This window comes from Aythya ferina (genome assembly GCF_964211825.1).
Source record: "Aythya ferina genome assembly, chromosome: 3".
NCBI lineage: Eukaryota > Metazoa > Chordata > Aves > Anseriformes > Anatidae > Aythya > Aythya ferina.
In genome coordinates, this window is record NC_140298.1 from 27474990 (window position 1) to 27491291 (window position 16302).

General features: G+C 35.8%; 1 protein-coding gene across 2 annotated transcripts in view; it reads right to left on the bottom strand.

The window, feature by feature from the left end:
• Positions 1–16302, bottom strand: part of RGS7 (regulator of G protein signaling 7) — a 270089-nt gene that overhangs the window by 83876 nt on the left and 169911 nt on the right. For both annotated transcript variants that reach the window (XM_084516178.1, XM_084516179.1), the window contains one exon: positions 13936–13986. In XM_084516178.1, the coding sequence (XP_084372304.1) occupies positions 13936–13986 (51 nt within the window). The remainder of the gene's footprint in view (positions 1–13935; positions 13987–16302) is intronic.

Sequence of the window (16302 nt, forward strand, 5' to 3'; positions counted from 1 at the left end):
CATTTATTCTCTTAATATATAGTCAAAAAAAAAAAAAAAAAGGCAGTTGCAATTTGAAGTTTCTTGATGCATACAAATGCGTAGTGAGGCATTGGAATTGAGCAGGGCTCTAACTTCACCTCTGAAAGATTTGTTTGGTGTGTATGTTTGGCTTACTGGAAATGAACAGCTACACAAGGTGGAAGAAATTCATCTAAGCTGCAAGCATTATGTAGACCTAATACAAGTGAAAACAGAATACAGAGTAAGTTGGTCGGTAGATAACCAGTTAACTCAGCACACAGTGATGGAAAGTGACCTGAATTTTTTTAAAATTCTTCTAATTTCACTAGTACCACTCTTGAACTTTTATATCATCAATTGTGCAAAATCACAGTGCTTTTGCTTCTTTTATTATTCATATATCTTGTTTTTTCAAATTGAAATGATAGAAGGAAAAAATCCAGAATCCTTTGAAGCATTGCCTTCCTATTTTTCCCACTGGCACTTCCTCTGAAATGAAAACTTTTTAGTTTGAGCTTTGATTCCCATGCTACTTCAGAGCAAAATACAGAAAATCAAAAACTGCCTGTCTTGTTTCCCTTAATGACAGTCTGAACGTGTTTTCATGAGAGATTTCCTGACACTTCCCTCATTCCCCCCTCCAGTATGAAGCTTTACACTAGTATATACAGTCGTATGTATACACTTTTGAATAAATGAGCTAACAACAAAATCAAAAATATCTTTAAAAGAAATCATTACTGACAATATCATATTTCTGAGAATTCTCTCAGAGGAAATCTTGTTCCACAATTTAAAGCATCGATAGAAGATCCAAAATATTAGACATAAGCTGTCAGTAGTAGAATCATTATGCTATTATTTCAGATTTTCTTGTGCACTCCTTGCTGTTAGTATACCAAATCTTCCAACTATCTTTTCCTCCAGTGGCTGGGATTGCAGGTGTGTGATCAAGTCATTTGGCTGCAAACATCTGAAGAAGCATGTGATTCTCCATGGCATATGGTACCCAAGAGATTGTGCAAGCAGGCATCAGCCAGGAAACACATTTTACATCATGGTTCCTTCAGACATGGTGCCCTGTGTTGTGGCACAGTTCCCTGACTGCAACACAATGTCACCACTTCTCCCTTTCTTTGTGACACCCAAGGCAAGGCACAGCTAGCCACATGCCAGCTTCCTTCTCAGTCAGCTGTGTTTTTGGAAATCACAGGCCCAGGAGCAGTCTGGGATGGGGTTTCAAGGGAGGAGACCCAGACCCATGCTTAAAGCTTGGCAGATTCAAGGCATCTGAGTAACTGCTGTGGATGACGCCAGCAGTACTGCACAAGAGTGGGTGCAGACTTTTTCAGTTCACAAAATATTTATTTCAGAAGGAATTGCAGAAGATAATATTGTTGAATCAAAGGGATGTCAGCTAATGTGTGATTATTGATTTATTTATTTATTTTTAAGATGGGTGAGGTTAAGCAATAGGTAGTACTAAAGTCTTGCTATGATTACTGCTGTTTAAGATGAATCATGACACTTAGTCTCTGAGTCTGTTTTGATATCAATTGCTACTATATCAACCATTAATTTTGTATCATTGCTATCACAATCACAGCACACCCACTTATGACCAGGCAGTTCAGATAATACAAAAAACATGCAGCAGCAGCAGCTGAAATAACAGCTGCCTCATTCACTACACTCTACACAGTAAAGAATACAATCTTCTTCATAACAACTTTCATACCTCCAGCTAACTGAGAGCATAAAAAGCTGAAAATAGTGTATTTCTTTCAATGGGAAGATTGCTGTGCATTTAAAGTCCAGCAGCAGTTAAGAGCTTTATAAGTAAAATGGTGTCATTCAGACACACATCAGGGAAAAATAACCATCAAAGCTCAGGCAAAGGAACTACAAAGAGTGTGGAGATAACTTTCCAGAGAATAACATAGGAAATTGATTCACAATGTGATTAGATTCAAATATCTGGAATGAATATATATAAAAACAAGGCAGTTACCATAAACACAATCAGTTCTAGAGAGTTCCCTTCATCTATTATTTATAATTAATTCCTTTGACTGGTAAATAATATATATATCACTGTCTACATCAAAACGAAGGATGAGAGAGTAAGCTTTCAAGATGTTGGAAGACTACATTTTATTCCATTTTTACCATCTGAATCACATTTTCCTATTGTCATAACAACCCCCTTCCCAGGGTTCACTTCTCTCTGTTGTAGCAGATTTACACAAATAATTGTAGAGAACTGACAGTTCAGCCAGATAAACTCTGCTATTAAAAATATAGAACTACTGAAAGAAACTAGCTAACAAAAATAGTTCAGCGAAAACCCTTCCATCAGGAAGAGAGAGTTCTCAGTGAATGACCTATTTTTATTCTATTGGCAGAATCAAAATGTAGAGGGAAAAGATAGCACTGAGGACAACAGCGATGAAAAATATAAAAGGGTTTAAAATAAATTGATAAAATGAACAAAAGCATCTAGCTGGGTCAACATAATGGTAACTCTGTGTTTTAATGCAAGTTAAATATTAAGTTGCTGAACTGTTAGCAATAGCGTGCGATTTATCACTTAAATTACCCTCAGCAGTAAAGAAAAAATAGCTGGAAAATGTGTCCTCAGGTTTTAGAAAAGACCTACAGTGGCTATCTGAGGGGAAGAAAAAAAGGTGAATACAACAAAATCGCATAGAGACAACATGATAGGAACCATAATAAAGGGTAGAACAAATAAAAATATAAATGAGACAGAAGGATGACAGAACACCGTTACTGGTGGATGCAATGTCTCACAATTCTGTGAGTGTTTTTACGTGGAATTAGTAAACATGTAAGGTCAACAAGATCTGATAAACACACTAACTTGGATTTCCTGAGGGCTCTTGGTGTAATTCCCCCAAATGTCTTTTTAAAGGAACTAAGAGGATCTGAGATAGAAAGTAATGGAAAAAGGAATAGGTGGAAAGATAGGAACAAAGGTTAGTCACAGAAGATCAGTTATAACAGTGCAGGGAGGTAGCCACTGTAGCTGTGTTTAGTGGATCCTGAACTGTTCAGTATCATTAGAAATTATCTGCAGAAGGGTGTGACTGATGATATAACAAAATTTGCTGACAGTACATCATTACTGAGGTAAGTAAAATGTCAGTTGTGAAGAGGTCTAGAAGGACTTCATAAGCAGTGATTCACTAGACAATACAACAGCAGACAGAATTGAATCCTGGTAAATGCTAATTACTTCAGATATGAAACCTCCCTTTCCAAGTTCACATACCCAGTAAGTGGCTACAAATTACCTGCTGCTGCTCAGGAAAAAATAGAATCATTGTACATGATTCTGTGAAAATGTTTGCTCAAATCTCAGAACAGAATTATTAGGAAAGAAATAGAAAAGAAACCAGAAGACATCAGTAGTATAGAGAACAGCACACCCACACTATAAATTCCAAGTTGAGTTCTGGTTATTTCATATCAAACTATATATATATAGAAAGAGAGAAGTTAAACATCTCAGGAAGAAGGAGGATAAGGATTGTAAAAATATAACTTCCATGTAATAGAGAAACTGCAAATTAGAAAGTGGATGGCAGATGACAGCCATTAGAGCAGGCTGTAAAATTGTGACTAGTCAAGAGGAGGTGAACAAATAAGGAATAATATTTTGCTGCTTCTCATAATCCAAGAACTCAGAGTCAACCAATGTGATTATCAGGCAGACCATTCCAATAAAAAAAATATATCTAATACGTGAGCAACTTATGGAACAAATTTTCATGGGGTGTTGTAAAAGCAAAAATGTCACTTGAAAACTACTAAACAAAAAGATGGAAAAAAAAATGCAGGTCAGGAAATTCCCTAAGGGATCAGGGCAGGCAAAGCAAGGGACCACTCGCTACACTACCTTTCTTATACCGTGAGAGCTTCTTCCTAAGCATTCAAGCTGACCACTGCTAGAAACAGCTCATTTCAGATCATCTGATTGCAGCAATGCCTGTCTATTCATATTGACTTTGTTGTATGAAATGCATTTAATTTCTAGCATTCTGGAGTGTGCACTGGTTATAATATTGTGCCAACTAATATTGGCACTATTAGTTAATGTATTTTCTTGCTGTACAGAAGATTCTTGGCTTATTAATTTCTTTTAAAAAGCTATTATTTACAACTGTTATTATGCTTAAATGCCCTCACAGTGCACTGTATCTTTTCATATTAAAATTGAAATTGCAATATATTTATCAGTTAATTGCTCTTCCTGGACGTAATTCTTGCATGTCAGAATATCTTCTAAATGAACTAGGCAGGAACTTAAATACATTTTAATTTCTACTTTATTCTCAGTCATCATTGCTATGGTAAAAGTTATTGTGGATAGCTAAATTTCCTTTGATCTATTTCTTGTAGGCATAGGTTTTCATCTGCTTCAAAGAGCCTAGAGCACATATTTTAAAAAAGTTCATTTACATGAACTTTAACCCCTGGAATTTTACAGTCAAAATTCTAGATAGTTGTCTGCACACCAAATTTTACTATGCAGTTATAGTGACAGTCACTATTATTAAAAAATCATGTCAGGTTTAACTGTGGAACTGTAAATCCCCATCCCTAATTTCTTCAAACCAGCCTATTTAAAGTATCTGCAAGTTAAGTGACAAATATGTGAAGCTACCTCATGAAATAAATCTTCACATATGTTATAAAGAAAAAATCAACCATTTGTTATTTCCTCAAAAGACCTTAACCAAAACATTTCAGCTTTATTTATCCCACATTTAGAACAATTCAGCAGTTTTTTATTGTATTTTGCTTTTTTTATGCTAGTGATTACATTTGAAGATGTAAATAATTAGGCAATTCTAAGATGCAAATGTGCCACGTCTGTAGTTCTTCATAAGTTTCCCAATAAGTTTAAAAGCTGTTTAAAAGTTTAAGTTTTCCAACTTATCTAATACATTTTTTTCCTTAAAATAGACATTAATTAAGAAGCACACTTTCAAAAGCAAGTACAAATTCCTTGCTATAGTTTGTGTATGAATAACTGAAATAAATAAGATTTTCCATGGGTTGGATTCTTTTAAATTATTCTGAGCTTCAACTTAAGTGAGAACTGCAATTTTTATTTTGTAGATCTAAGTATTCCAAAATCAAATGAGGTCTTGCAGCTACAAATACAGAATGGACACGGGACAGTGAAACTTCTCATTTTTCAGCTTCAATTTGCCTGTTTTCCTGTCTGTGAAATTTGAGAAGTTGACTGAATGCAACCAGTGAAATTAGAGGAAAGGAGAAAAATAAGAGGGAGAATGTGAATGGAGAAGAACATGTGAATAAGTTTGAACCAGCAGCCATAACCCAACAAGAACTAGAGGACTCTGCAATAAAACTAGGGAATTAACCACAGAGATAAAAATTTAGAAGATAAGAGAGAAAAGGAAGAAAATGAGGGAAATGAATATTGAAGAACAAGAGAGACCTAAGGAAATATTTATCTGTCCATGGTGACATAGAAAGCAATGTCTTTTGCCTAGTAAACTAGAGTTCCCAGAAGTTCACTTAACCTCGAACCCCCATTATCCTCCTGGGTGAACAGCTGTATTTCTCTACATGTGCCATGGGAAAACTAAAAACCCACTTAAGGACAATTAGTAACAAAATCAAGAAAGGGCCTTACATTAACCATTCAGTCATCAAGTGCGACATACAATACAGAAATATCAAAACATTTTTGTTTAATTGACTATAAAAAGCTATAGAAGCTGCTTGCAAGATGAAATAGGATTTCAACTACTTTTATTCAATTAAGTTGTCCAGATTTACACAGAATCACACAGAATTTCTAGGTTGGAAGAGACCTCAAGATCATCGAGTCCAACCTCTGACCTAACGCTAGCAGTCCCCACTAAACCATATCTCTAAGCTCTACCTCTAAACGTCTTTTGAAGACTTCCAGGGATGGTGACTCCACCACTTCCCTGGGCAGCCTGTTCCAATGCCTCACAACCCTTTCAGTGAAGAAGTTCTTCCTAACAACCAACCTAAAACTCCCCTGGCACAACTTTAGCCCATTCCCCCTTGTCCTGTTACCAGGCACATGGGAGAACAGACCAACCCCCACCTCGTGACAGCCTCCTTTAAGATACCTGTAGAGAGTGATAAGGTCGCCCCTGAGCCTCCTCTTCTCCAGGCTGAACAAACCCAGCTCCCTCAGCCACTCCTCGTAGGACTTGTTCTCCAGACCCCTCACCAGCTTCATTGCTGTTCTCTGGACTTGCTCGAGCACCTCGATGTCCTTTTTTTAGTGAGGGGCCCAAAACTGAACACAGTACTCGAGGTGTGGCCTTACCAGAGCCAAGTACAGGGGGACAATCACTTCCCTAGACCTGCTGGCCACACTGCTTCTTATACAAGCCAGGATGCCGTTGGCCTTCTTGGCCACCTGAGCACACTGCTGGCTTATATTCAGCCGACTATCCACCATCACTCCCAGGTCCTTCTCCGCCAGGCAGCTTTCCAACCATTCCTCTCCCAGCCTGTAGCTCTGCTTGGGGTTGTTGTGCCCCAGGTGCAGGACCTGGCACTTGGCCTTGTTGAACTTCATACAGTTGACCTCAGCCCATCGGTGCAGCCTATCCAGATCCTCCTGCAGAGCCTTCCTACCCTCAAGCAGATCGACACACACACCTACCTTGGTGTCATCTGCGAACTTACTGAGGGTGCACTCGATGCCTTCATCCAGATCATCGATAAAGATATTAAAGAGGACTGGCCCCAGTACCGAGCCCTGCGGGATGTCACTAGTGACCGGCCTCCAACCGGATTTGACTCCATTCACCACAACTCTTTGGGCCTGGCTATCCAGCCTGTTTCTAACCCAACGAAGCGTACACCAGTCCAAGCCAAGAGCAGCCAGTTTCTTGAGAAGAATGTTGTGGGAAACAGTGTAAGAAGCCTTGCTGAAGTCAAGGTAGACCACATCCACAGCCTTTCCCTCATCCACCAAGCGCGCCAGTTTGTCTTAGAAGGAGAATTAAAAATGTCACTTCCAACTATTTGCACTTTCCATTACTACATAACATAGTTCTCTCAGAAACAAGGAAGCAGAAAGCTAATGAAGCCTCTAGACAATCATTTAGCTGCTTTTAATTAAATACGCCACCTTGAATTGGGATTTACTAAATGTTCTTCCTCTTAAACCTCCAAAACTTGGTACGATCCCTAAGGTTCTGAAGGAAAAGGACAAACAGGAAGAAATCACAAAAATTCTAAGTAACTTTAGTAAAAACAGGAACAAATATTTATTAAGGATGTCATAGAATTATAGAATCGTTCAATTGGAAGAGTCTTTAAAGATCACCTGGTTCCAACCCCGCCACCCATGGGCAGGGACACCTTCCACTAGACCAGGTTGCCCAAAGCCCCATCCAACCTGGCCTTGAACACTTCCAGGGATGGGGCATCCACAGCTTCTCTGGGCAGTCTGTGCCAGTACCTCACTACCCTCAGAGTGAAGAATTTTTCCTAATATCTAACGTTAATCTACCTTCTTTTAGTATAAAATCACTACCCTTGTCCTATTGCTACACTCTCTGAAAAAGAGTCCCTCTCCAGCTTTCCTTTAAGTACTGTAAGACTGCTCTAAGGTCTCTCTGGAGCCTTCTCTTCTCCAGACTGAACAATCACAACTCCCTCAGCCTGTCTTTATAGGAGAAGTGCTTGAGCCTTCAGATTATTCTTGTGACCCTCCTCTGTACCTGCTCTAATAGTTCCCTGTCCTTCTTGTGCTGGGAGCCCCAGAGCTGGATGCAGTGCTCCAGGTGGGGTCTCATGAGAGCAGAGCAGAGGGAAGAAAAGCAAAATAGAGGGGGATTATTGTCATTATTATTTAACTAATTCATTAATAAGCCTTATTTCTAAAAGATAACAGAGTTCTCCCTACAAGGACATACCTTTCTTTTGATGCTTCAGTCATACTTTTATTGTACTATTGACTTAAGTCAATAAATATGTTTTATCATTTTTAACAATGACAGTAATATAATAGGCTTTTACCATGCTGAAAAAAAAAAGAAAAAAGTGGCAGCTACAAGTGTGCAGAGTTAAGGAGCAAGCAGACAAGACAGGGAACACATAACATTTAAATCAGCAGAATTTAGTATCAGAAGCCAGCCAGTCATTCTGAAAATCTGATGCATTCATAGGAAGTTAACATTGGCTATTTTCTTATTCATAGATATTGGTTCCATATTCTGAGTGATGACATGAAGAGAAGGGTACAATACCTGGAAAGATATACAGTTTATGAACCAGTTCCTCAGAACTCTGTGGAATATTTTCATTGAAAACTATGGAAAAAAAAAGCTTTCTAGGTTTTGTAGAGCTTTGGGGAAAAAACGCAGTACCAGTTTTGAATCACTCATCATCATATAGCTTTATATAATAAAATAATAACTTCATCATAAAGCTTTTTGTGTACTTCAGAGTTAATTTGATGGGTAAAGATTTTCAACTGTGTAATTTAGATTTCTTACACCCTAATTTGTTCTGTGACAGAAAGGATGAAATATATTCCTTAAATTGGTACAACAGAGCATCTGAAGCTCCTTCCAATGAAATTACTTGAAATTCATGCTTACTGATTTTTCAGTTTCTATTATATGGATCTGGCAATGGTTTTAGCATGAACTTTTTGTCTGAATAAGCTTCTTTACACAAATATTTCTAATCAGTACTTTGTATTCTATTTAGTACTTTCTTACTCTTTACTCACCAAGGCTCTAAAAGGCCTCTGTGAAATAATGCCCATATTGCCTACTGAGTTCCAAAGAAAATGCTGTTCATTGGTAGTATGTTTCAATTTTAAAATTCTAACTGGGTATAAGACTCTTCTTAGAAACTAGTTTTTGTATTTTACCCTGAGATATAGCTTAAAGGCCATGTTACACCTAATCTTATTTTAAAAGGAATTCTGTTATATCTTGGCTTTTTTGCAGTTAATGGAAAGCCTCCAACCTTCTGTGGAACTGGAATTTCACCTTCAATGATTAAAATAAAGAATAAAGGAGTGGATGTCATATGAAGGTACTTGTCACTGAAAATAATCCTTTATTATTTCTTATTAAAACCAAATACCTTTGAAGACACCACTTCCTTCAGATGAAGGTTTGTTTTCAACCAGAAGTAAGAAAAAATATCAAGAGAGTTCTGTTTTACTTAGGAAATGTACATGACACAACTTAAGTTATGGTCAAATTATTTAAATATATTCTAAGTAATTTGAAGAGTTTGAGGATTTTCCTTATTATAACCACAATAAATCTACTTTGAATTGGTATTCTATACTTTGTATATTACTCTATTCTATTCTACTATGTATTAGTATTCTATACTTTGAATTAGTATTCTATAGATAAGTGTAAATAGGTTGGTAAATAGGTTGGTGTTCTGTTAGACATCCCAAAAAAAAAAGCTGAGTGTCTTGTAGATCCCAATTTCCTAATATGAAGGTTATGGTACGTGTGCAGGAAGTATAAAATTTATCGGGTGATCGGGTGAGTTTTTTTGTTTTGTTTTTCCAGTTAAGCTAAAAAAAAAAATAATAAAAAAAAAAAGAATGCATTCTATTCTTGCTTTATTTTCACTAGTTTTGATTAATGCAAAGATTGCAAACAGAAGCATGACCTTTTCATTTCCTTCTTCCTCCATTTCATAAAAGGCTATTTTCTCCTTTAGCAAACTCTGGAAGGGGAACCTCCCCTTCGCCTGCAGCTGTCTGGTGCTGTCTCCCGGGTTGCAATGGTTTGCTGTTTGCCGCTGCCTTCCTGCATACACATGAAGAAGGGGCAGAAATAGGTTTTCAAGTACACTTTAATGTACTCAGATTAAAAGGCTAATATTTTTCCTCTAATTCTTAAAGCAAACACAGTGCATTTTCAAAATCATTATTAATTCAGCTGCTGCTGGAGAAAAATTTAACTGAAAAAAAAAATGTATATAAAAGGAGGGAAAAGTAGATGTTGTGCTGCTGAATTCTCCCTTTTTCTTGTACTGGGTTAGTGACTAATTTAGAGGGCTGCTGGTGGGCATCTAGTTACAAATTAGCTACATAAATTAAATGAAAAGAATGTTATTGGAAAGAATTGCAGATGTGAGTGGAACACTTGTTTTATAACTTTAAAAGCTTGATTTAGTAATATATATGTCTGTAAACATATGTAAGAAGAGAGAATAAAGGAAATACTACAGTGTTTTCAAATGAATTGTTACAGGCTCATTTTAGTATATATAGCAGCTTTCTTTAAAATTTCTCATACCAGCTTAACTTTTTACTACCATCATCATTGCATTTTCTGAATTGTTGAAGAGATATTCATCAAGGACTAGTAACACTTCTGAGTATAATTCTTGTCATCCAAGCGCATAGCGAACTCCAACTGACAGCCCAAAGGAGCTGGTCTAAGGCACTCAGAACTCAAGGCTGCATATCCTGAAGCTGGGTGCAGTACTACAGCTCTTCTACGGCAACCAACCAGTAATGAAGTGAATTCAGCCAAGTAATTTACATTGGTTTTGCAGATGTCAGTAAATTAAAGGCTCTTTCTGAGACACAGAAGTAGAAATTTTTCATGGGTTAAGTATGAAATACATATTTGTATATAGCACACATTCAACTGTGAAAATACTGATTATTCTTCACTAAACCGAGAATTGATACTGATTCCTCTCATTAAAAGACAACAGCATGATTTACTGATAGCATGTTGTAATGATAGGGAACAGACAAATCAAGTGTCTTGCCAAAGAGCATCAAAGAAATCAGTGCAAGAACCAAGTACAGAACCAGTATCTTGGAGATTTCAGCTGACACTTTTAAATCAGCTCATCATCCTTTTTTGTTCTGTTTTTTTCCTATGGACTAAAAGGATTTCATTCTATAGTGTGGTCAACCTGACACATTTCACAGCACTAATTATCTTTTTAAAAAAGAAAAACACAATGTAGAAAAACAGAGTAGATTTTCCGCATTAAGAGTAATTGGCACCATCAGTGAAGAGTCAGCACTTACCCTGTAATGGTCAATTCAACAAACACGTCTAAATGCAAAACCACAAGCTCTTACAATTCTGTAAAAACTCAGTTAATTGCTTCTTTTGGGGTTGAGGTCAGGCTTATTTTTATGACCGAACCAAACTTCCACATTAAAAATAACTCAGATAATTCCTGTTCTTTAAAATTTTACAGATGAGTTATAGGCTGAAACACAAATATTTTTTTTTTTTTTTTTTACTTTTTTTTAAAGCACATACTGAAAAGCAAACAACATAACAGCAACTGTACATTGCACACAGCTATTCTGGGCACAAACTCTGCTTTGCTCCACTGAAACAACTTCAAATCTGGTATAATTTAGCAGAATCCACCCATCATCTCTAGTTTATTTTGCTGATGGAGATTTACTCAGCAAGCCAAAATCTTTCACATCTTCCACACAAAATGTTTTACCACTTATGAAAAGTGTGCGTGTTTTTTTATTTTGGTTTTTTTTTTAGTTGAAATTTACATTTGTAACTATTTTTTGCTTGAAATTACTGTTTCAACACTAGCTTTACACTTATTAACACGGTGAAAACAAATGCTGCTGCCAGACCATCTCCTGCCTTTTGTTCTCCCACTATCCATAAAGCAGCCTTCTTCACTGCCATTTAAATGTTATTGGAGTTGTATGCTCTATGCAAAACAAAGGAAAAAAAGCACTACTTTTTTTTTTTTTTTTTGGGGGGGGGAGGGGTTGTTTTGTTTTTATGTACTGCATACTAAGTAAGTTAAACCTATCTATTTGTCCCTTAGATAAGAATTTACATGCCTGGCTTGCATGAATTGTTCACAACACTGACAGATGAGGGCTACAGTAATCCTTAAATTTTTCTGGATATATTGGAATATACTCTCAAAATATGTAAACGAAGGTCTACATTATATTACTGATATCAATACTGGATAGAGATGACAACTTCCAGTGCAAACATAGGGATTATTTACTTATGCATCATAAAATTGCACTGCAGCTTGGTAACAGGACCCTAAGGGGGAGTTTAATAAGACAGCCATAGTTTTTTTCAAAGGCAGACTGGCAAGCTGTTAAAAAGCGGACAGAAGGTAATGGAAATTCAAATGATGGTGACAAAAGCTCCCAGAAATTTAGGGCTTTTCCATGGGAAATTCTGCATTGTCTTGTCTAGAACCAGAATAAAGTCAAAGTCTTCAAAGATTTTATAAACCAGAATACTGTCAGAAGTTTTGTCCTGTAAATAGCTCTTGCTCATCGTCTGTCAGGTTCTGGCAATTCTGAATGTCAACCAAAGGCAATATTTGGGGTGGCTTGCCTTCTGAAGATTTGCATCCATCCAGCTCCAGATAGATGACTTTGGACTGTCCAGTCCTTGGACCAGGACTGACATGCATAAGACATTTTTGCCATTTTGGATAATTTTTCCACCCATGCAATCTGAGCGGGTTTAATGAAGCTCGTATTAAATTTCTGCGGTGTTCTTGTTACATATGTTAGTAGTTTGTGTGTTTGTTTAATTTTATTTGGGCATCACCATAGGGAACCATTTAGTTTAAGGTTTCAGCTATTCCAAATTTTGCAACAAGATAATCTGAAGAACAGCCTATTCTAGTATTGCAGTTCTTGTTTTAAAAATAAAGGTTAAGCTTCCATAACAAATAAACATAGAATGGCAATCTTTCAAACTCTAATAAAAGTAGATAGTTGAGTGTTTTTTAGTTGACAGCTGAGAAACACAGTATCACACTTATGTCTCAAGTGATCTAAACATTAGCTTCAGGAAGCAAACATACGGCAGTTTAAAGTTATACTAAAATGGCAGCAATTAGTAATCTTTCTGATGTAACAATTCAGATAATTTGTGAACTGCATATTTTCAAATATTGAATTTTATTATATAAAATTATCCAACTATAAACTATAAAACTATCCAAATCATAATCTTAAACTCAGTGATACTACTTTTTTGCTGGAATTCCACAATGATTCCACTTTCATATCTAATATGACAGAAAAATAAAATAAAATTTAAAAAGAAACAAACAAAAAATAGACATTCCATTCCAAAAACTCTGAAACAAAGAAAGGAAATTATTTTTTTAAATGCTCTTAAGTGGGAAGATTATCTTTCCCCTAACCAAAATAGAATAGGAACTTCCACAAAATTGTATTTCTGACATTCATCATTTTCTACTAGAAACCATTCTTTTCCAGAAAAATTCACATCATATAAAAAGCTTCCCATAAATCAGGGAAATAAATATCAGACATGCACCAAGCCATAGAAACTGAATTAGCAGCTTGCCACATAAGAAACCCATGGCAGAATTTGGAACCAAATCTTTATTTCCACATCCCAACCCAGCTCACTGAGCAGTGAGCGGTTCTTCCTCACCACACTGATTTTATTTACAGTTTACTCTCCATTTAAGATGCTATAAGTGTCCAAACTTAAAGATACAAATACCGCTCTTGGTATAAGAGCTTTAAATCTGTACAAGAGCATATTTTATTAATTTTATTTATTTATTAATCTACTGGAAAATTCTGTTAAGACAACAGCTTGTGCTTCGCAAACAATTTACTATGACAATGACTTAATTCCTCTTGGAGTAAAACATAAACTAATTTTCCATTAATTAAAGCACTTATCATTTTCATTGTTGGACATCCTCTTGTTTTCCTGGTACATGCTCCAATAAAATGGATAACCAAAATCATGAGATCCTTAGCACAAGTTTCTGAGGTTTGATGCTGTCTGTTTTGCTGTTGATATCACACTGGTCACATGCTACCTGGCCACCCACATCACAACATGTTTTTTCAAACATACAAAGATTAAAAGTTACCTGGATCTTCTATAGATAAGTTCTTTGTCAACCACTGAACGATGTCTGAACCTAGGAACAAAGCAATAGGTATTTTTAGATTAGAAAGTTTTCTCTTCCTATTCTTCAGTTCCCTAGACCTATTGACATTGTTCTACATGCAAGAGACCTCTATATTTTTTTGCTCTGTTTTTCAAGAATCAACTAGAATATTTTTTATATATACATATATATACATATATATGTTTCTCCACAGCTTTGGCAAAAGAAACATGCTACCACTCTTTTCTTTAGGCCAAGATTTATAAAACACAATAGAAAAGTGTATGATAACCTACATTTTAAAATTACATTATTGGAAAATGTACATTAAAGAAACTTTTTAAAGTTAATACCAGATTTTCCCCACCTTTCAAATTAGTCTGCAAATCAAACTTAGAAAAGGTAAATGCAACATATGTTGTGATTTTGCAATATATAACAGGTCATTTCTGACAAAAAATCTCCTTGGGACTAATACATACAATTATGAGCTCCTAAAAGAAGCTCCAGTTTATGTCCAGCTCTGCCTTCTGATTTTTTATCTTCTGCTGTAGTGACTTTCAACCCTTTCTGCTGCCTACCAGTGAAACCATATCAATTACCTAAGCATGTACTACTACAACAGTTCTGCCTCATGTGTAAGCTTTTAATAGAATTCATTCATCCTTGGGGTTGAAGCCCTTTCCTTACCACTCCAGATCCTCTACTTCTGTATCCCTACATTTACTCCCTATACTCTTCTTCGTATTTAATTTCCTTAATTTAATTTTTTCTTATGGGCATGTTTTTCCTCCCATCTTAACATCTCCAATACCAGACTCTGTGCTGCCCTTTGCAACACATATCCTTCCAACCCTACCTCCTGATTCTTAACACTGCTGCTCTTGGCTGTGCACTTCCTATCACACTTCAAACTCTCTGTGCCAAGACAAGCTAAAGGAAGTCTCAATTATTAGACTCCAAATTGTAGTTGGACTTCACGACTGTGAACATATTGAATTACGAAGCAGTTCTGCGGACAAAAAGACAATCACATTTATGATTTAAACAACTTTAAATAACAAAAACTGGCCGAAAGGGAAAATGCATTCAGAAGCTCGGGGTAATGCACATGTTCCGTGTTTCATGATGGTTGCAGAATGTCTACTTTTCAGACCAGCAATGTAATGGAAAGACATCACATAATACTTCCTTATAAAAACGGTATTTAAGTTGCTTATCTATTTCTAGGCAGACATAATAATACCATTCTTTTAAAAATCTTACATCTAAAAAGCAAAAAGACAATAAAAGTCTACACAAATATAAAACTAATCAAAATAATAAAATCTCATGAATAGGCAATAATATAAAATATTAGAACCTGCAGATTTCCCCATCACTCCCAACTCAAATTTCTTCCTGTACTCCTAATTATGCATATTTTCCTTTGATTTTATTAAAACAATTAATATGTTGTATTAATAAAGCATTCCAGAGAAGAAAGAAAATCTATTTTTACTCTCTTAGCTGTAAATAATGTAATTTTGCTACTTCAATTTTTTATTAAACTTAATGAATAGCCTTATCATGTATTTCACAAAGCCTAGCTTATTTTATTGTAGCTTTTCATGTGTGTACACATTACTAAATTGATTACATAACAATGAAAACTGTGGAGATTTTACAACCATCTCCAGAGAAGAGATTTTCAATACTTTTTTACATGTATAAGTTTTGACAGATATTAAACTTCAGCAGCAACATTTCTCATAGTATTTACATTGAATTATTTGTTAATTGAGGCAAAATTGCATGCTCCTACTGTAGGATGAATACAAAATGTTACAGGCAGATATTCCTACCTCAAAATATTCTGTATTTGTGAATTTTTACAAATACAATTTCTGTCTTTAAGAAGTTAATGAGGCTGACACTGAAGGATGAATTTTAGCTTAGTGTAAGATAAAACTTCACAGACTTCAATGATGACATTCCAAACTTTGGTACATTTTTTTCATTAGCTAACTAGAGAAATTAGTCAGCCCTAAATATTTTCCTAAACCCTTGAAGGTCAGAGTAAAAATGTAATTAGAGAAACAACATGAGATTTTTTAAAACTGGTTCTTAACTTTGTCTTCCTTCAAATCCTGTAGGCTTCCCCATGAGAAGAATTTTTCTATTTTTTTTATCTCACCTTCAAATGCTTCTTTCCTCTTTACCTGTTCCAAACACTTTCCCACAGTGACACAGCATATTTCTCAGTCCTCAGCTCCAGGCACCATATTTGCCTACATGATCAGAAATTCACTTCCATATGTTACACTGTCTTCTAAATAACAGAGGGAAATGGGATTTCTTGACAAC